General features: G+C 43.8%; 2 protein-coding genes across 11 annotated transcripts in view; one reads left to right on the top strand and one right to left on the bottom strand.

Moving 5' to 3' along the window:
• Positions 1-535: 535 nt before the first annotated feature.
• On the top strand, positions 536-14,388 carry ETFBKMT (electron transfer flavoprotein subunit beta lysine methyltransferase). Of its 2 annotated transcripts, none has more exons than XM_053554214.1 (4): positions 536-665; positions 2,943-3,193; positions 10,096-10,226; positions 12,224-14,388. In XM_053554214.1, the coding sequence occupies exons 2-4, from the start codon at positions 3,018-3,020 to the stop codon at positions 12,565-12,567; spliced, it is 651 nt and encodes a 216-aa protein (XP_053410189.1). In that variant the 5' UTR covers positions 536-665; positions 2,943-3,017; the 3' UTR covers positions 12,568-14,388. The 2 variants fall into 2 exon arrangements, with proteins under 2 accessions (XP_053410189.1, XP_053410188.1); XM_053554213.1 differs by having other exon boundaries at positions 2,765-3,193.
• Positions 14,389-16,266: 1,878 nt separating this feature from the next.
• AMN1 (antagonist of mitotic exit network 1 homolog) overlaps positions 16,267-20,212 on the bottom strand; it is a 145,535-nt gene continuing 141,589 nt past the window's right edge. For 8 of the 9 annotated variants that reach the window (XM_053554207.1, XM_053554204.1, XM_053554206.1 and 5 more), the window contains one exon: positions 18,086-18,370. In XM_053554207.1, the coding sequence (XP_053410182.1) occupies positions 18,297-18,370 (74 nt within the window). In that variant the 3' untranslated portion in view covers positions 18,086-18,296. Of the gene's footprint in view, positions 17,932-18,085; positions 18,371-20,212 lie in introns of those variants that run through there. The other variant, XM_053554205.1, reaches the window with a different exon arrangement.

Raw genomic sequence — 20,212 nt, 5'->3', positions numbered from 1 at the left:
ATATGTGGATCCAGACTCGAGCGATATAGACTTCAAATTAATTTAGACAGTGCAATTATGAAAATTATTACAAAAGGGAGGGCATTCATTATGATTTAATCGCAGCTGAGCGTAAGCATCCCGAAGGGCTTATATACCTTATACTGTGTCTATGTTGCTTGCCACTCTATGCCCAGTGCCTGAAAGTGTGACTGTCACATGGCAGATGCTATCTACATAGTTTCAGGATGAATTTTTCAGAAATCAGAGTTCAACAAACATTGCACACATTTAACGTTCCCTTACTTTCCGGGAGAGGTGAGACTGTCCTTGGGTTTCGCACTTCTGCCCCTTTAAGAAAGTGTACGGAACTGGAAAGCACAGCCTAGAGAGGGGCGGGAGGGGCGGGGCAACTCGGCCCTCCCTCGCAACTCAACCCGCCCCTCCGCGGCTCCGCCCCTTTCCTGCAGTCCGGCAGGTCCCCGAAACCCAGCCCCTCCTAAGCCCCGCCCATCGGAAGCCCCGCCCCATGCAGCAACTCCACCCCCCTCGCGGCCCCTCTTCTGTGCAGCCGGAGGAAGCCGGTCCTCCACGCGCCGCGGTAAAGAATGTGCGGAAAGACTCTCAGGGGCGAGTGACAGATGTGCCCTGTGCTGTACTTCTGTGTGCGGTGTTACCAAAGCTAGGTAAGGAGATGAGCAGGCCTGTGCCTGCTGCTTTAAGACTGGCTCCTGTTGTCCTTTGCCAGAAAATAAAGTGTTCACAAACACTTTGGAACTTGACCCTTTTTATCCCGTCATCTTTCCCTATCTGTTAATATTGATGCCAGCTGCCCACCACTTAATCACACACCTCATAACCGATGCCTCATTGGAGCTGGAAAAGGAGAAGGAAATGTGGCCTAAATGACATGGCGTCCAAATCCAAAATAATCTCACATTTGCTCTGCTTTTTTTTTGTAGAGACAGAGTCTCACTCTATGGCCCTCGGTTGAGTGTCGTGGCCTCACACAGCTCACAGCAACCTCCAACTCCTGGGCTTACGCAATTCTCTTGCCTCAGCCTCCCGAGTAGCTGGGACTACAGGCGCCCGCCAGAACGTCCGGCTATTTTTTGGTTGCAGTTTGGCCGGGGCCGGGTTTGAACCCGCCACCCTCGGTATATGGGGCCGCCGCCTTACCGACTGAGCCACAGGCACCGCCCTGCTCTGCTTTATTTTTAAACCTTAGACTTTGTATGATTCAATGGGTAGTCCAATGTTGCTTGACAGAATTAGGCTAACGGGATGTCAGGCCCTTAGAAATCCCTGGGATTTCCTGGGCAGAATTTGAGATACCGACCCCACTGACGGTCTACCACCGGAGTTCACTCCTAGCGACCTGACATGTATGTTGGCAAGCTGTCATGCCAACGACTAGCCTATAAGCTTCCTGAAGACGGAGGACTTTCATTTTGTTAACAGTTGCCAGTCATACCGGCTTAAAACTAAGTGCTTTATTAAATGTAATAAAGAACTTTAAAGGTGTAATTGGCCTTCCATATAACAGTATAAAATAACAATACAACAATGAAAATAATACAAAAAACACAAGATAGCAACTGCAGAAGAGCCTCTGTAAGTTGACCACCCAAGGGACTGTGACAAAGCAGTCAACATACAGAGATGATCAACATAAGGAACTTGGATCGAGTATCTGTGATAAATATCCTGCCTATGAAAATTGCTGTATTTATGTAGCCTTTACATTGTATTAAGTAGTATCGAGAGATGTGTGGGAGGATGTGTATAGTTTATATGCAAATACTGTGCCATTTTATGTAAGAGAGTTGAGCATCTTTAGATTTTAGTAGGGTCGGTGGTCTTGGAACTAATCCCTTATGGATACTGAGCGATGACTGTATACCTCGTTTTATGTAACAGGCATTTTATTGAGAATTCTCTCACAATCAGATGCTTATATATTTGTTGTTTTAAATTATTAAAACAATTCTTGTTTGTTTTGAGACAAATTCTTACTCTGTCACGCTGAGTAGAGTGCTGAGGTATAATAGCTCACAACAACTTCAATCTCTTGGGCTTAAACAATTCTCTTGCCTCAGCTGCCCACCATGACTCCTGGCTAGATTTTCTATTTTTAGTAGAGACGGGGTCTCACTCTTGCTCAGGCTGGTCTCAAACTCCTGAGCTCAAGCAATCCACCAATCTTGGCCTCCCAGAGGGCTAGGATTACAGACATGAGCCACCGTGCCTGGCCTAAAACAATTATTTTGAGAAAAATGCATCCTTTCAAAAGTTTGGATTTCCCCAAGTTGATGCACCAAAGCTTTCATCTGAAATGAACTTGTACTTGTGAATTGTCAGAACTTACATTATAATATATATATATATTTTTTCTTTTCTTTTCTTTCTTTCTTTTTTTTTTTTTGAGCCAGCATCTCACTCTGTCACCTTGGGTAGTGCCATGGTATCATGGCTCACAGCAACCTCAAACTCTCAAGTGATCTTCTTGCCTCAGCCTCCCAAGTAGTTGGGACTATAGTTGCCACAATGCCCAGCTAGTTTTTCTATTTTTCCTATTTTTTAGTAGAGATGGGGTCTTGCTCTTGCTCAGGCTGGTCTTGAACTCCTGAGTCCCAGCAATCCACTCATCCCACCCTCCCCGAGTGCTAGGATTACAGGTGTGAACCACCACACATGGCCTCACTGTAATATTTTCTTATTATGTGATAAGATCTGGAAATGTTGGCCAGTCTTGGAATTTTTATATTATTATTTTTACTTTTAGAGATCCAGAAATTCCACTTGAAATCAAGTTGAGAGACAGAGCTTCTTCCTCCTCCATGAGGAGCAGTCCTTATCAACCTTGACAGCAACATTGACTGAACCTGTGTTTAGGAGAGGGCCTGATGGCATTGAAGCTAGGTTGGAAAGCTCCCAGGAACTGCTACGGTCTCCTTTTGCAGGCTGTGAGAAGTCCTCTCTTGTTTCCCTGGGCCCACTGTTCCTGGAGAGGAGCTGGAAGCCTTTTGGACCCTGAGATGAGAGCTTTCCTGGAGGAGAACACTGAAGTCACCAGCAGTGGCAACCTAACCCCGGAAATCCAGTTGCGGCTTTTGACCCCTAGATGCAAGTTCTGGAGGGAAAGAGCTGACCTGTGGCCCTACAGTGATCCTTACTGGGCTATCTACTGGCCAGGAGGCCAAGCCCTGTCTAGGTACTGTCCTCTTGAAATGGAAACCTTTAAGCTGCCAGAAATCCTTTCTTTTCTCAGCCCCCCACCAACTCCTCATTCTCCAGCCCCTACAAAAAAAAAAAAAAAAAAAAAAAATCAGACCAAAATCTTTTTGTTTTCTTTCTTTCTTTTTTTTTTTTTGGAGACAGTGTCTCACTTTATCACCTTCCGTAGAATGCCATGGCGTCACACTCACAGCAACCTCCAGCTTCTGGGCTTAAGCAATTCTCTTGCCTCACCCTCCCTAGTAGCTGGGATTACAGGTGCCCGCCAGAATGCCTGGCTATATTTTTTGTTGCAGTTTGGCTGGGGCTGGGTTCGAACCTACCACCCTCAGGTATATGGGGCTGGCGCCCTACCCACTGAGCCACAGGTGGCGCCCTTTTTTGTTTTCTTATTTAGAATAGGTTAGCAGGCTGGGCACCTGTGGCTCACGCAGCTAAGGCACCAGCCACATGCACCTGAGCTGGCGGGTTCAAATCCAGTCCCGGCCCACCAAACAACAGTGACGGCTGCAGCCAAAAAATAGCCGGCGTTGTGTTGGGCGCCTATAGTCCCAGCTACTTGGGAGGTGGAGACAAGAGAATTGCTTGAGCCCAGGAATTGGAGGTTGCTGTGAGCTGTGATGTCACAGCACTCTATCCAGGGCAACAGCTTAAGGGTTTGTCTCCAAAAAAAAAAAGAATAGGTTAGCAGTATTTTGGGGGGTTGTTTTGTTGCATAGTTTCTCTTTCTAACCCAGGCTTTTCCAAGTATTTTGCTAAAAATAGCTCTCTCCCCAAGAGAAATCCTAGGGTCAGTTGATAATACATGATCTAGGAATATCAGCTGTCCTTAGGTTCATGGTTCACAGCATATGACTAATGCAGAGTTCCTAGAAGGAGCCTAATGATCCAGTCCTTCAGTTCTCTTACTTTAATTCTGGGGATGTTGCTCTTTTTTTTTTTTTTGTAGAGACAGAGTCTCACTGTACCGCACTGTAGAGTGCCGTGGCATCACACGGCTCACAGCAACCTCTAACTCTTGGGCTTACGCGATTCTCTTGCCTCAGCCTCCCGAGCAGCTGGGACTACAGGTGCCCGCCACAACGCCGGGCTATTTTTTTGTTGCAGTTTGGCCGGGGCTGGGTTTGAACCCACCACCCTCGGCATATGGGGCCGGCGCCCTACTCACTGAGCCACAGGCGCCGCCCGGGATGTTGCTCTTTAAACCTCACCCTCCCTCCATAGTTGCTTATTCTCCCATAGAACAAGAGATATTGAGTGGGCTGCTCAAGGATTCTTTCTTCTCTGGTGGCTTATGGACAACTCAGGCCCACTCTGGACTTAAATTTGCATTTTTAAGGTCCCCCCCACCTTTCTACTCTTCATACTCTAAGGCAGTGGTTCTCAACCTGGTGGGTCGCAATCCCTTTGGGGGTCTCCTGCATATCAGATATTTACATTACGATTTATAACAGTAGCAAAATTACAGTTCTGAAGTAGCAATGAAAATAATTTTATGGTTGGGGGTCACCGCAACACGAGGAACTGTATTAAAGGATCGCTGCAGAAGGTTGAGAACCACTGCTCTGAGGTCTTAGGGCATTTTTTCACAGAGTTGTGTTATGCTTTTTATTAAAACACAGCCATTGAAAGAAGGACAACAACTTTCAGTATTGAATCTTGTCTTTGTTCTAGGATTGCTACATGATTTAATCTGTTTATGCCTTGAGGTAATAAAGCTATAAAACAAAAAGGATTATAAGTACTTCTGTTTTATAGGAATGGTATGACCTACAGAATTAATATTATATGTACTTTTAAATGCAAAATCTATAAATGAAAGCACAGATCTTTTTTGAGGAAATTCAAGGACTAGAGCTTTCTGAGTGGTACAAACAATGCCAATTTTCTGGTTGTGTTGCCACATTCCCTTTCCCTTCCTCTTTTTCTTTTTTTTTTGAGACAGAGTCTCAAGCTGTTGCCCTGGGTAGAGTTCCATGGTGTCAAAGCTCACAGGAACCTCAAACACTTGGGCTCAAGTGATCCTCTTGCTTCAGTTTTTCTTTTTCTTTTTTTTTTTGTAGAGACAGAGTCTCACTTTATGGCCCTCGGTAGAGTGCTGTGGCCTCACACAGCTCACAGCAACCTCCAACTCCTGGGCTTAAGCGATTCTCTTGCCTCAGCCTCCCGAGTAGCTGGGACTACAGGCGCTCGCCACAGCGCCCGGCTATTCTGCTTCAGTTTTTCTATTTTCAGTAGAGACGGCGTCTCACTTTTTGCTCAGGCTTGTCTTGAACTTGTGAGCTCAAGCAATCCACCTGCCTTGGCTTCTCAGAGTAGGATTACAGGGGTGAGCCACTGCACCTGGTCTACCTTTCTTTTTTGTTTTTTTTCTGTTCCCTTCCCTTTCCCTTTTCCCTTCTCTTCTCTTCTCCTTCCCTTCTCTTTTTTCTTCTTTCTTTCTGACAGGGTCTTGCTCTGTACCTTGGGTTATAGTGCAGTGGTCATCATAGCTCACAGCAACCTCAAACTTCTGGGCTCAAGCAATCCTCCTACCTCAGCCTCCCAAGTAGGTGGGGCAACAGGTGCACCGCCACACTCGACTAATTTTAAATGTTTTGTAGAGATGGAGGTCTTGCTCTGTTTTTCAGGCTAATCTCAAATCCCTGGGCTCAAGAGAGTCCCTCAACCTCAGCTTCACAAAGTGCTGGGATTATAGTCCTGAGCTGCTGTACTTAGCCTGATTATCAAGCTTTATTTAGTTATATCATATTTAAAATGCTGACAATTTAAGTGACATCTATTAAAGTAACTCTCAACTCAAAATATAATCAACTTCTTCAAGAGACTATAATTTATAGGTTATAAACTGGTGACCCCCTTTTTTTTCCTTTTGAGACAGTTTTACTTTGTCACCCTCGGTAGAGTACTATGGCATCATAGCTCACAGCAACTTCAAATTCTTGGGCTCAGCCTCCCAAGTAGCTGGGACTACAGGCGCCGGCCACAGTGCCCAGCTATTTTTAGAGATGGGGTCTTGCTCTTCCTCAGGCTGGTCTGGAACTCCTGAGCTCAAGTATTACACCCACCTTGGCTTCCCAGTGTGTTAAGATCAGAGGCGTGAGCCACTGGGCCTGGCCTAACTGGTGACCCTTCAGTGTTTTTTGTTTGGCCTGTACTTGTAACCTTTAAAATAATTAGTTGCTAACATGTAAAACTTGGGGAGAATTCATGTAAAAATCTACTTTGTTTTGAGAAATACATGGTAACACTGGAATTGTATGGCAACAATCAGCGGAAGATGGGTAACAGCACTTTAGACTACTTTGCTACAGCATCCACTATTCCTTATTATTCCAATCCTAAGAGCAAGTGTCAGCTGATATTTATTATTTCAATGTTTCCTGTTGGAGCTCAGAAAATAGTACCCCAAAATGAAGGCCCCGGAAGCAAAATTTTTCTCTGATCTTCTCCTGTCTCAGTCCTGTCCCAGTCCTGTCCTCGGAGGAGGACCTCACCATAGAAACTAAAAGGCCTCTTCCTAGGCAGGTCACAGAAACCAGAACCCCTTTTCCTGAAGGCTAGCCATAAAACGTAAAAATATTCTGTGTAAAAACTGGCCATAAAGAAATCATCTGACCTACCTTGTTTGACGACAGGTCATAAAACCCCCATTCCAAAAAAGGACTTGCTCCACACCCAAAAGGAAGGAATGCAAGCTCAGGGAGGCCAAGAAGAATCTAGGCAGATGGGTCTTGCTGGGTTTTCTCCATCAGTCTGTTAGCATTAGATCATACCCTTTTTGGCCAATCATTTTTCTACACGATATCCATACTTTGTAGAACCTAAGCATAGAAATGGGCAATTTCCTCTGTTGTCTTTGGGTTTTCATTGTGAAGGCTCCTATGTATACACATTAAATAATTTTTTTTTTTTTTTTTTAGAGAGAGTCTCACTTTATGGCCCTTGGTAGAGTGCCGTGGCCTCACACAGCTCACAGCAACCTCCAACTCCTGGGCTTAAGCGATTCTCTTGCCTCAGCCTCCCGAGTAGCTGGGACTACAGGCGCCCGCCACAACGCCCGGCTATTTTTTGGTTGCAGTTTGCCCGGGGCTGGGTTTGAACCCGCCACCCTCGGTATATGGGGCTGGCGCCTTACAGGCTAAGCCATAGGTGCCGCCAAATAATTTTTTTTTTTGAGACAAAGTCTCATTCTGTCACCCTCTGTAGAATGCTGTCACATCATAGCTCACAGCAACCTCCAACTCTTGGGCTTAAGTGATTCTTTTGCCTCAGCCTCCCAAGTAGCTGGGACTACAGGTGCCTGCCACAATGCTTGGCTATTTTTTTGTTGCAGTTGTCACTGCTGTTTTAGCTGGCTGGGGCCGGGTTTGAACCCCCGCTCGGTATATGGGGCCTGCGCTTTACCCACTGAGCCACAGGCACCGCCCAAATAATTTTGTATGTATTAATTTTTCAGTGAACCTTCAGGGGGCCCTGTTGGTGTAAGTGCTGGGGCTGCAGAGAGACAGTCTTATAGCCTTCATGGTAAGCTCGCTCCTGCAATGTTAAGGAAAGGGGACAAGAAACAGACTACATAGCATGGGATGGCGTGTAGGAAAGTTCTTTATTGGGGGGGTTGATTTTATACACTTCTAGTCACGTACACACTTAATCTATCATCTGTTAGTTTCACCATTACCTCATTTTACCTATCTGAAATTAACTTGTAAGGAAATATCCTGTTACCACATCAACACAATCACTTCTACAGTTAACATTCTTTTCTAGACATTGACTAATCTCTTGGGCAAGTATTTAAATAAAGATCACAAAGAAGAAAACAGCCACAGGGGAACAGAGTTAATGGAAGAGTGCCTTCAAGCCTTCACTCAGTTTACCCAGCATGAAGTAACGACTGTGTTTCTCCACAGGGTAGAACACCCATAAACCTCTGACAATATGTTTTTAACATAACGTCAACCCTCTGGCCCATATCTCTGAGGAGGGGTGGCATGCCCTTTGACCTCAGACTTAATGAGCACAACTTCAGAGACCCGGCCTGTGGGATTTTAACCCCAAACAAGCCAGCTCTGTGCGTGCGATCCAGGGGGGCCCAGGTTCCTTAAGCCTCTGTAACAAAAGCAAGCCGTTTTTTTTTTTTAATTTCGGCTTGCTTGTTCATTCTTCTTTGTTTGAAGTACTCTTTTTTTTTTGTTCATTTTCTTCTTCCTCTGGTGGTGCTCTTTCCCGGTGCCTCCCCAGTAGCTGGGATTATAGATCCCACCACAACGTCTGGCTCTTTGATGTTAGTAGAGACAGGGTCTTACTCTGGCTCACTGCTGTTCATATTGGTCTCGAACCTCTGAGCTCAGGCAATCCACCCGCCTTGGCCTCCCATAGGGCTGGGACTACAGGCGTGAGCCACCACACCTGTCCAACAGCAAGCCGTTTTTTTTTTTTGTGGTTTTTGGCCGGGGCTGGGTTTGAACCTGCCACCTCCGGCGTATAGGACCGGCACCCTACTCTTTGAGCCACAGGCGCCGCCCACAGCAAGCCGTTTTTAACTCACACTGAGTTCACTTTGTGTGCTTGATGTAGGATATGTTTATTTCTAAATATTATCCTACAGGGCCCCTACATTCTGCATTTGTCCTCACTTGTTTGTGAACTATTTAGCTCTGGTGCAAATTTCTTGGTTGAACTGGACTTTGTGTTTTCCCAGAGTGGTCATGATAATATGAGTCAAGAAGCAGATTTTATCATTCTATGATGAAAAATCAAAGAGAGTGGATTTTTGAATGATTTTCTTAGTCCTAATTATAGCAATATTTTGTCGGTCTTAATTTCAGGTGCTTGGTATTTTCTGAATCATAGTAAGTCTTCAATATTTTGTCAACTCGAATGAGAGACTGGGCAAGAGGTTTATTGAGGCAGAGGATGAGGGTGTGTCCAGGAAGACATAAGTCACAGAAACATCTGTGGCCTGTCCTCTTCAGAGAGGTTTTAAGAGACTCAGTATTTATACGTGTCTTTAAAAGGGAAAAGGCATGCAGGAAAAAGGGGGTAGGTGGTGAAACAAATGGTTACATTCTTGTGAGGTTTAAGTTAGCATCCATTAAATCTATGCCATATGTACGGAAAGGTAAACATTAAAAAAAAAAAAAAACAGGGAGTAAAAGAAGAATTAATTATGCAGATACCTGGGGTAGGTGGAGGAATGATTGATCTTGTCCTGGCTCTGTTCTGCACTTGGGAAGATAAACTAGTAGTCAACATTGTCAGTTGAAATTGGACAGACCTTAGCTTCATGGACAAGGAGGTTAGATTTAGGTTGCAGTTGACATGTCCTTGTTTAGGGGAGGATATACATCTTGAAAGATTTAGGAGCAGGCCACAAGTTTACTTCGGAACCATTTCTGAGGGCAGTCATCTGGAAATGCATGAGGCCTCTTAACTTTTGTAAGGATCTGACCAATATGTAGTGCTCTGACAGGAGGATGCAAAGTGACAGCTATCTATTAGAGAAAAGGACACCAGGGTTACGTGACAAGCTCCATTTCCAGACTTGACTTTTATCATAATTGGTTTTGAGGTCCTGAGACTTTATTTTTCTTTACAACTTTTTTTTTTTTTTAAGTCAAAGAGCATGATTAGTCAATCATGTGAAATTACTCTTCACACCTATTTAAGAGAAAGACCAAATGACTAGGTCTTCTTTCCTACATGGATTTTTTTGTCTTACTCTAGTTAAAGACCCAAGTTGCCAAAGTTGGACCAAATTCTTCTGCTAGGTTCTACTATTTCTTTTGTCCTAAAGATTTTCTCTCTCTCTCTCTACCTCTCACTGACCTTTTCCCATCTCTCTGGGTCATGTTTTCTCCTTTCTTTTTAATTTAGGTATCTTCTGGATAATCCTGATGTTGTCAGAGGAAAATCCGTATTAGATCTGGGGAGTGGATGTGGAGCTACAGCTATTGCTGCTAAGATGAGGGGGGCATCAAGGATCTTGGCTAATGACATAGACCCTAGTAAGGATTCATATTTAAAAATATGGTATTTAAAGGTCATCTCTTTTTTTTTTTCTTTCTGGGATAAATACATACATATGTGTCAATGTCATAGCTTATTGCCATGTTTGTTTGTTTTGTAATCTGATATTATGAATTTATGTTCAGTGGAACATTATTTGTGGGACTTCTCTGAGGCCTCAGTTGTTGGTATATTTTTCCCAAGAGGATTTGCAGTTGTGTCTATCAAACATCTTGGAAGTATACCAAAGATAAAGCACTTTTGTTAATTTCTTGGCTAAGATTTCCTGAAATAGTGTTTATTTGACTCTCACTGGGATTAGGCTTGTGTCTTCAGGGGAGATTTATTTATTTATTTATTTTATTTTTTTTGTAGAGACAGAGTCTCACCTTATGGCCCTCGGTAGAGTGCTGTGGCCTCACAGCTCACAGCAACCTCCAGCTCTTGGGCTTAGGCGAGATTTATTTATTTATTTTTTTGAGACAGAGTTTCATTGTGTCACCCTCGGTAGAGTGCTGTGGCATCACAGCTCACGGCAACCTGAAACTCTTGGGCTTAAGTGATTCTCTTGCTTCAGCCTCCCAAGTAGCTGGGACTACAGGTGCCTGCCACAACATCCGTCTATTTTGTTTTTTGGTTGCAGTTGTCATGTTTAGCTGGCCAGGGCCAGGTTCAAATCTGTCAGCCTGGGTGCATATGGCCGGTTCCCTACCCACTGAGCTACAGGAGCTGCCATTCAGGAGTTTTTTATTCCATTAAAACTCAAGTTGAAATAAGTTTTTTTTTTTTTTTTTGGAGACAGAGTCTCAAGCTGTTGCCCTTGGTAGAGTGTGTGGTGTCATAGCTCACAGCAACCTCCAACTCTTGGGCTCAAGTGATCCTCTTGCCTCATTTTTTTTTCTATTTCTAGTAGAGATGGGATCTTGCTTTTGCTCAGGCTGGTCTTGAACTCATAGCTCAAGCAATCCACCTGCCTCAGCCTCCCAGAGTGCTAGAATTACAAGCGTGAGCCACTGTGCCTGGCTGAGATAATTTTTAATTTTTTTTGTAGAGACAGAGTCTCACTTTATGGCCCTCAGTAGAATGCCATGGCATCACAGCTCACAGCAACCTCCAACTCCTGGGCTTAAGCGATTCTCTTGCCTCAGCCTCCCGAGTAGCTGGGACTATGGGCGCCCACCACAACGCCCAGCTATTTTTTGGTTGCAGTTCAGCCGGGGCCAGGTTTGAACCCGCCATCCTCGGTATATGGGGCCGGCGCCTTACCGGCTGAGCCATAGGTGCCGCCCGATAATTTTTAATTTTATCTGATTTTCTTCAGGTCCATGCTTTCAGTGATAAAGATCTTTATTTTATACAGGCTCTTATTTCTAATTTGCTGCCATGCTTAAGCCCAAAGCTTATTTCCCTATCCACAGTAAAAAAAAAAACAAATCTCTTGGTTTGAAATAAACAAATCTCCCTAAAATTCCAATGTTTCTAGGTATTTTGAATTGGTTTGTTTTTAGGATATCCAGTCATCAAATATTCAAAAATTGTAGTATATGACTTATATGGCCATAAACTTTAGACTTTTTTTTTTTTTTTTGAGACAGAGTCTCACTTTGTTGCCTTCAATAGAGTGCCGTAGCATCACAGCTCACAGCAACCTCAAACTCCTGGGCTTAAGCGATTCTCTTGCCTCAGCCTCCCAAGTAGCTGGGACTACAGGCACCCACCACAATGCCTAGCTATTTTTTGGTTGTAGTTGTCATTGTTTGGCAAGCCTGGGCTGGATCTGAAATTGCCGGCTCTGGTGTATGTGGCCAACGCCCTAGCTGCTGAGCTACAGGCACTGAGCTTCAACTTTAGACTCTTTACCTTAAAAAAACAAAAACAAAAAAAACCTTTTATCAAATATGGGGGAAAAATGTCAGATTTTCAGAATTATTTAAGTCAATCAATAGGGAAGTGTAACAGCCTACCATATATTAATTCATTATATGCCTTTTTATAGTTGCAGGAGTGGCTATTACATTAAATTGTGAATTGAATCGATTGGATCCTTTGCCCATTTTAACCGAAAACATTTTGGATTTGCAACAAGATAAGTGGGACCTTGTTGTTCTTGGAGATATGTTTTATGATGAAAGTCTTGCAGATAGTCTCCATCAGTGGCTGAAGAACTGCGTCTGGACCTACAGAACTCGAGTACTGATTGGTGACCCTGGGAGGCCCCAGTTCAGTGGGCACAGCATTCAGCATCAGCTGCACAGAGTGGTGGAATATTCACTTCCAGAGTCTACCAGGCAGGAAAACAATGGACTGACAACAAGCACAGTGTGGGATTTCCAGCCTTGAGTTGGCAAAGTGCTTCAAAGTGTGAAGACAGATAGTTATGTTTGGATTTAACCCCGAAGTTTTCCATATAGGAAATATTCTCCAGTTTAAAGAATGTACAGGTTCGCTGCCTGTAGCTCAGTGGTAGGGTGCTGGCCACATATACTGGGGCTGGGGGGTTTGGACCCAGCCTGGACCTGCCAAACAGTGACAACTACAATAAAAAAATAGCTGGGCGATGTGGTGGGTGTATGTAGTTGCAACTACTTGGGAGGCTGAGGCAAGAGAATCGCTTAAGCCCAACAGTTTGAGGCTGCTGTGAGCTGTGATGCCACAGCATTCTACTGAGGGGGTGACATAGTAAGACTCTTTCCCAAAAAAAAAGAAAAAAAAATGGCTTGGTGCCTGTAGCTTAAGCGGCTAAGGTGTCAGATACATACACCAGAGCTGGCGGGTTCGAATCTAGCCTGGGCCCAGCAAACAACAATGACAACTATAACCAAAAAATAGCTGGGCGTTGTGGCGGGCACCTGTAGTCCCAGCTACTTGGGAGGCTGAAGCAAGAGGATCACTTAAGCCCAAGAGTTTGAGGTTGTTCTGAGCTGTGATACCACAGTACTCTACCCAGGGTGATAGCTTGAGACTGTCTCAAAAAAAAGAATGCAATTCCTATTAAATGGCAAGTCTTGTTTTCAAATATAAAGGTTTAAAGTTCTGTCAGCCTTTGTCATGTAACTAGTTGTGCATTTCGAGGCATGCTTATTATAATATCTCTATTTGTAATTGTTTTTTAGCTTCACGGCTGTAGGAATGTGACTGTAGAATAGCATTCTCAGTGGTTGTAACAATTTAAGTAGTGGAGAGGAATTAGATAGTAGCTGAATCTGATCCCATAGTTGAGGACAACTGTATTGTATTTTTTTTTTTTTTTTGAGACAGAGTCTCACTGTGTCACCCTTGGTAGAGTGCTGTGGTGTCACAGCTCACAGCAACTTCAAACTCTTGGTCGTAAGCGATTCTCTTGCCTCAGCCTCCCAGGTAGCTGGGACTACAGGCACCCACCACAACGCCCAGCTGTTTTTTGGTTGCTGTTGTCATTGTTATGTAGCAGGCTCAGGCCAGCTTGAGCCCACCACCTTCAGTGTATGTGGCTGGCGTCCTACTCACTGAGCTATGGGCACCAAGCCTATATCTTCTTTTTTTTTTGAGATAGAGTCTCACTTGGTTACCCTTGGTAGAGTGTCATGGAGTCTTAGCTCACAGCAACCTCAAACTCTTGGGTTTAAGAGCTGGGACTGACTACAGGGCCTGCCACAACACCCAGCTACTTTTTAGAGACAGGAGTCTTGCTCTGGCTCAGGCTGGTCTTGAACCTGTGAGCTTAGGCAATCTACCTGCCTCAGCCTCCCAAGTGCTGGGAGTACAGGTATTAGCCACCTTGTCTGGCCAACTATAGTGTATCTTTGAATTAAACAAACAAAATACAAAATATAGAAGAATACTGTCTTTTTTCCTTTCTTTTTGAGATGGGGTCTTGCTATGATGGTGTACAGTGGCAATTCATAGGTATGGTCATAGTGTACTGCAGCCTCCAGTTCTAGCCTCTAGCGATCCTCCTGCCTTAGCCTCCCCAGTAGCTGGCACTACAGGTGTTTGTCAGTTCACCTGGCTTAAAAGAATACTGTATTTAAAAAAAATTATTTGTAGGCTCAGTGTCTGTAGCTCAAGCGGCTAAGGAACCAGCCACATACACCAGAGCTGGTTTGAATCCAGCCCAGGCCTGCCAAACAACAATGACAACTACAACCAAAAAATAGCTGGGCATTGTGGTGGGCGCCTGTAGTCCCAGCTACTTGGGAGGCTGAGGTAAGAGAATCACTTAAGCCCAGGAGTTGTAGGTTACTGTGAGCTGTGATGCCACAGCACTCCACCTAAGGTGACAGCTTGAGGCTCTGTCTTAAAAAAAAAAAAAAAAAATTTGTAAAGATCATATGTACAGTTAGCATGGTAAGATACATAGGCCCAGGCTAGATTCGAACCTGCCAGCTCCAGTGTATGTAGCTGGCACCCTAGCTGCTTGAGCTATAGGCGTGAACCAAAATGCAGTCTTTCTAATGTACCCTTATGTCCTTACGGACTGCTTCAGAATTGTTTATGACACTTGTGTTCTATGCTTTCTAATATTATACACTGCCCCGGGGTAGGATACCAGGGAGATGCTGTCAGTTATAGTCATACAGCAGAAATGTGGAAAAAGCAATTAAGGGAAAGTTGTTGCTTAGATAGGAAAACAGGATAATTAGATGGGAGTTTTGGAGCAGGAGTTGTAGAGGCTCTTCGAATTTCCTTGTGATTTTTTTTTTTTTTTTTTTTGTAGAGACAGAGTCTCACTTTATGGCCCTCGGTAGAGTGCCGTGGCCTCACACAGCTCACAGCAACCTCCAACTCCTGGCCTTAAGCGATTCTCTTGCCTCAGCCTCCCGAGCAGCTGGGACTACAGGTGCCCGCCACAACGCCCGGCTATTTTTTGGTTGCAGTTTGGCCGGGGCCGGGTTTGAACCCGCCACCTTTGGTATATGGGGCCAGCGCCTTACAGACTGAGCCATGGGTGCCACCTTTTTTTTTTTTTTTTTGAGATGGTCTTACTCTGTTGCCCAGGCTAGAGTGCCCTGGCCTCAGCCTAGCTCACTGCAATCTCAAACTCCTGGTTTCAAGTAATCCTCCTGCTTCAGCCTCCTGAGTAGCTAGGACTATAGATGCATGCCACAATGCCCAGTTACTTTTTCTATTTTTGGTAGAGACAGGGTCTCACTCTTGTACAGGATGGTCTCAAACTCCTAAGCTCAAGTGATCCTCCTGCCTTAGCCTCCCAGAGTGGTAGGGCTACAGGCGTAAGCCACCACCTTGATAATTTCGCTGCACATAGAATAATAGATAATTTCGCTGCACATAGAATTCCTGGTGGGTTTTTTTCTTTTAACACTTCAAGTATTTTACTCCTCTCTCTCCTTGACTGCATGGTTACTGAAGAGAAATGTAATTTCTTCTCCCTGTTCTTCTATAGGTAAAGTGCTTTATTTCTGTGAGTTCTTTGAAGATTTTCTTTGTCTTTGATTAGCTATCGTTTGAATATGATATGTCTATATGTAGATTTTTTGTTTTGTTTTGTTTTTAAGAATTTCTTTGCTTTGGCCAGGCACAGTGGCTCATACCTGTATCCTAGCACTCTGGGAGAGCAAGGCAGGTGATTACTTGAGCTCAAGAGCGCAAAACCAACCTGAGCAAGAGTGAGACTAAAAATAGAAAAACTAGCTGTATGTAATGACACATGCCTGTAGTCTCAGCTATTAAGGAGGCTGAGGCAAGAGGATTGCTCAAGTCCAAAAGTTTGAGGTTGCTCGGAGCTATGACACCACACCATTCTACCCAAGGCACAAAGTGAGATTTTGTCTAAAAAAAAAAAAAATTTCGGGCAGCGCCTGTGGCTCAGTGAGTAGGGCGCAGGCCCCATATGCCCCCAAACCCAGCCCCGGCCAAACTGCAACAAAAAAATAGCCAGGCGTTGTGGCAGGCGCCTGTAGTCCCAGCTGCTCAGGAGGCTGAGGCAAGAGAATCGTGTAAGCCCAAGAGTTAGAGGTTGCTGTGAGCCGTGTGACGCCACAGCACTCTACCCGAGGGCGGTACAGTGAGACTCTGTCTCTACAAAAAAAAAAAAAAAAAATTTCTTTGCTTTGAGACAATGTCTCACTCCGTTATGGCTCACACTAGAGTACAGTGCCTAGGATGAGCCACATGTGTCATAATGGCTATTAAAACCTCAAATGCCTGACTCAAGTAATCCTCCTGAGTAGCAGGACCTACAGGTAGGTGCCATGACACCTGACTAATTTTTTTTTTTTTTTGGAGACAGAGTCTCACTATGTTGCCTTCGGTAGTGGGCAGTGGCATCACAGCTCACACCAACCTCCAACTCTTGGGCTTAAACAATTCACTTGCCTCAGCCTCCCAAGTAGCTGGGACTACAGGCACCCACCACAACACCCAGCTTTTTTAAAATTTTTATCAGGCTAGGGCTGGGTTCAAGAACTCACCAGCCCTGCTGCATGAGGCCGGCGCCCTACCCACTGAGCTACGGGCACCACCTGGTCTTGATATTTTGAACAGAGCGGTGAGAAATAGCTAATGTTACTAGCAATATAAAATAAGATCAAACCACAAAGTTCTTTAGGAAGATAAAATCCTTTATAGATCCTAAGAAGCTCACACCTTAGATCTTAGAACTAGTTCCAGTGAAAAGAGGAACATACTATTGACTTGGTTAGACATTCAATATTAAATTTTATTAAATTTGTCTTTAGAAAAATTTCACAGGTAGAACAGGCCTTACCTATTTTATCCATTTATACATATGCATCACCATTGTATTGGCAATATATATATATAAGCATACCACATTTATAAATTAATAGTAAGGACAAGAAATGAAGTTGAACATGTACCCCCTCCTCCCAAACATGTACCAGAAACTTACCATACCATACTTTTTTTTTTTTTTGGTAGAGACAGAGTCTCACTTTATGGCCCGAGGTAGAGTGCCGTGGCATCACACAGCTCACAGCAACCTCCAGCTCCTGGGCTTAAGCGATTCTCTTGCCTCAGCCTCCAGAGTAGCTGGGACTACAGGCGCCCGCCACAGCACCCGGCTATTTTTTTGTTACAGTTTGGCTGGGGCTGGGTTTGAACCCACCACCCTTGGCATATGGGGCCGGCGCCCTACTCATTGAGCCACAGGCACCGCCCCACCATACCATACTTTTCCTTTTAAGAAAGTCCCAGTGGGACAGGCTCATGGCACAGGGTGTATGCTAAATTAGGGGTTAGTTTAAACACAGTATGTGTCATATCAGATAATTTTGTGATTACCAAAGAGTTTTCATTCAAAAACCAAGACCTTTACTGTTTATTTGAAAATGTAAAAATGTGAACTCAACAGAGCTTCAAGAATACAATCTTTGCAATGATATTCTGTGTTTACTCATTTTTATACCTTTTTAATGCAATTTTGCTAAGAAAGAAAAGTTTACAGATGGATAAAGTGTATTTGGGAAGAGAAGCCATAAAAATCAATGAAATAGGTGTCTGTTCAAGGGCCTCACTAATGCCAAATGGCTAATAAATCACTTTATATCAGTGAAACAAGGAAATATTAAATTCTGAGAAGAATGATGTTCAGGTTGCTTTTGGCAAATGGACATTTAAATACTTCATGGAGGTAAGAGCCAGAAAACAGCGAGGAAGGTAGTTATGCTTTTGGAAATACCTTTACTTAGAATTCTCCTAAAGTTTATCCATATTGGCAAGTTTCTCTTATAACAGCTCAAATACCTATATAGGAGAAGAAAATGTTGAGGAAAAACAGATAATTTTAAACTTTGTTATTTAAGAAACAAAACCCAATTCCTCCCCCACCCTTGGCTTCCCCAATATAGAAGTCATGCTGGGATTACTACTTCAAAAATAATGACTCATCCAATAGATATAGAATGTAGCACTATTAAAATGTTTGAGTCTTGTTAATTAAAGCACAAACTGTGTATATACTGAAATTTAGCTGGTTCTCTGAGAGTTATAGCTTAAATAAGACAATAAAATAGTAGTGTTAAATTAAGTGGAAAATAAATCTCTATAGACCATTTCCTGGGAAAGTAGTTTTGATAAGCTGTCATAGCTTTTGATAAACTTCAATACCATCAATAAACAGTCCATGTCACTTGCTTTAGTTTGTTTGGGCCTACTAATTGCTCCAAGACTTCTCGAGAATGATCTATAAAAGAAAACAATAATAATAACAATATATTAATTCACAGTAATTGACAATATTCAACGTTTCCTCATGTATAAACTCGGAGAGATGATAATTAGTATAACTCCTAGAGTTAAAGGATTAAATGAGATAATATATAAAGCAAAGTATACAACTAAATTAATTAATGGTAGCCCTCACTATTAAGTATGGTGCACCTATCATAGTAACACTTAAAAAAAATAGGTAGGCTCGGTGCCTGTGGCTCAAGTGCCTAAGGTGCTAGCCACATACACCTGAGCTGGCGAGTTCAAATTCAGCCCGGGCCCACCAAACAACAATGACAGCTGCAACCAAAAAAAAGCCGGGCGCTGTGGCAGGTGCCTGTAGTCCCAGCCTGTGGGAGGTGGAGGCAGGAGAATCGCTTGAGCCCAGGAGTTGGAGGTTGCTGTGAGCTGTGATGCCATGGCACTCTACCCAGGGCGACAGCTTGAGGCTCTGTCTCAAAAAAAAAAAAAAAAATAGGTATTTGGGCTAGGTGCAGTGGCTCAACCTTGTAATCCTAGCACTCTGGGAGGCAGAGGCTGATGGATTCCTTGAGCTTAGGAGTTCAAGCCCAGCCTGAGGAAGAGTGAGACCTTGTCTCTAATAAATAATAGAAGTAGAAAAACTAAGCTCAGCGCCTGTAGCTCAGCGGCTATGGCACCAGCCATGTACACCAGGGCTGGCAGGTTTGAACGGACCTGGGCCTGCCAAACAACAATGACAACTACAACAACAACAAAAATAGCCAGGCATTGTGGCAGGCACCTATAGCCCCAGCTACTTGGGAGGCTGAGGCAAGAGAATTGCTTAAGCCCAAGAGTTGTGGTTGCTGTGAACTGTGACAGGACAGCACTCTACTGAGGGCAACACAATGAAAGTCTGTCTCAAAAAAAAAAAAGAAAAAGAAAAACTAGCCAGGTGCTGTGGTGGGCGCCTGTAGTATCAGCTGAGACAAGATGATCTCTTGAGGCTCAGTGTCCATAGCACACTGGTTACCGTGCCAGCCACGTACACCAAGGCTGGTGGGTTCAAACCCCGCCAAGGCCAGCTAAACAATGATAACTGCAACCAAAAAATAGCCAAGCATTGTGGCAGGCGCCTGTAGTCCCAGCTACTTGGGAGGCTGAAGCAAGATAATCACTTAAGCCCAGGAGTTTGAGATTGCTATAAGCTGTGATGCCACAGCACTCTTCTGAGAGCAACATAGTGAGACTGTCTCAAAAAAAGATGATTTCTTGAGCCAGGGCACTCAACCCCAGGGCAATGATTCTGCCTCAAAAATAAATAAAATAAAAATCAACGTAATATGCTGTATTAGTTTCCCACTGCTGCTGTAACAAATTACCACAAATTTAGTAGCTAAAAACACCAAATTTATTATCATACAGTTTTGAAGATCAGAATTCCAAAATGGGTCTCAATAGGATAAAATCAGATATCAACAGGACTATATATTGTTTTGAGGCTCTACAGGAGAACCTACTTCCCTGACTTTTCCACTTTCTAGAGACTACCACATTCCTTACATTCCTGCTTTATTCAAAGTGTGTAACATTGGGTAGAATTTTCATGCTACCCTATCTATGGGTTATTCTTCTCTTTCCCTCTTCCACTTTTTTTTTCTTTTCTTTCTTTTTTTTTTTTTTTTGTAGAGACAGAGTCTCACTTTCTGGCCCTCGGTAGAGTACCGTGGCCTCACACAGCTCACAGCAACCTCCAACTCCTGGGCTTAAGCGATTCTCTTGCCTTAGCCTCCCGAGTAGCTGGGACTACAGGCGCCCACCGCAACGCCCAGCTATTTTTTGGTTGCAGTTTGGC

Source organism: Nycticebus coucang, chromosome 12, assembly GCF_027406575.1.
Source record: "Nycticebus coucang isolate mNycCou1 chromosome 12, mNycCou1.pri, whole genome shotgun sequence".
Taxonomy (NCBI): Eukaryota; Metazoa; Chordata; class Mammalia; order Primates; family Lorisidae; genus Nycticebus; species Nycticebus coucang.
This window is presented reverse-complemented; position numbering and strand designations above follow the sequence as displayed.

What these genes read in the sequence shown, in the direction of transcription:
- ETFBKMT (XM_053554213.1), top strand. Translation starts at nt 2,886, where the DNA reads ATGGCATTGAAGCTAGGTTGGAAAGCTCCCAGGAACTGCTACGGTCTC. An exon ending in GGAGGCCAAGCCCTGTCTAG is followed by an intron (nt 3,194 to 10,095) that starts GTACTGTCCTCT and finishes TTTTTAATTTAG; the next exon opens with GTATCTTCTGGATAATCCTG. An exon ending in GGCTAATGACATAGACCCTA is followed by an intron (nt 10,227 to 12,223) that starts GTAAGGATTCAT and finishes GCCTTTTTATAG; the next exon opens with TTGCAGGAGTGGCTATTACA.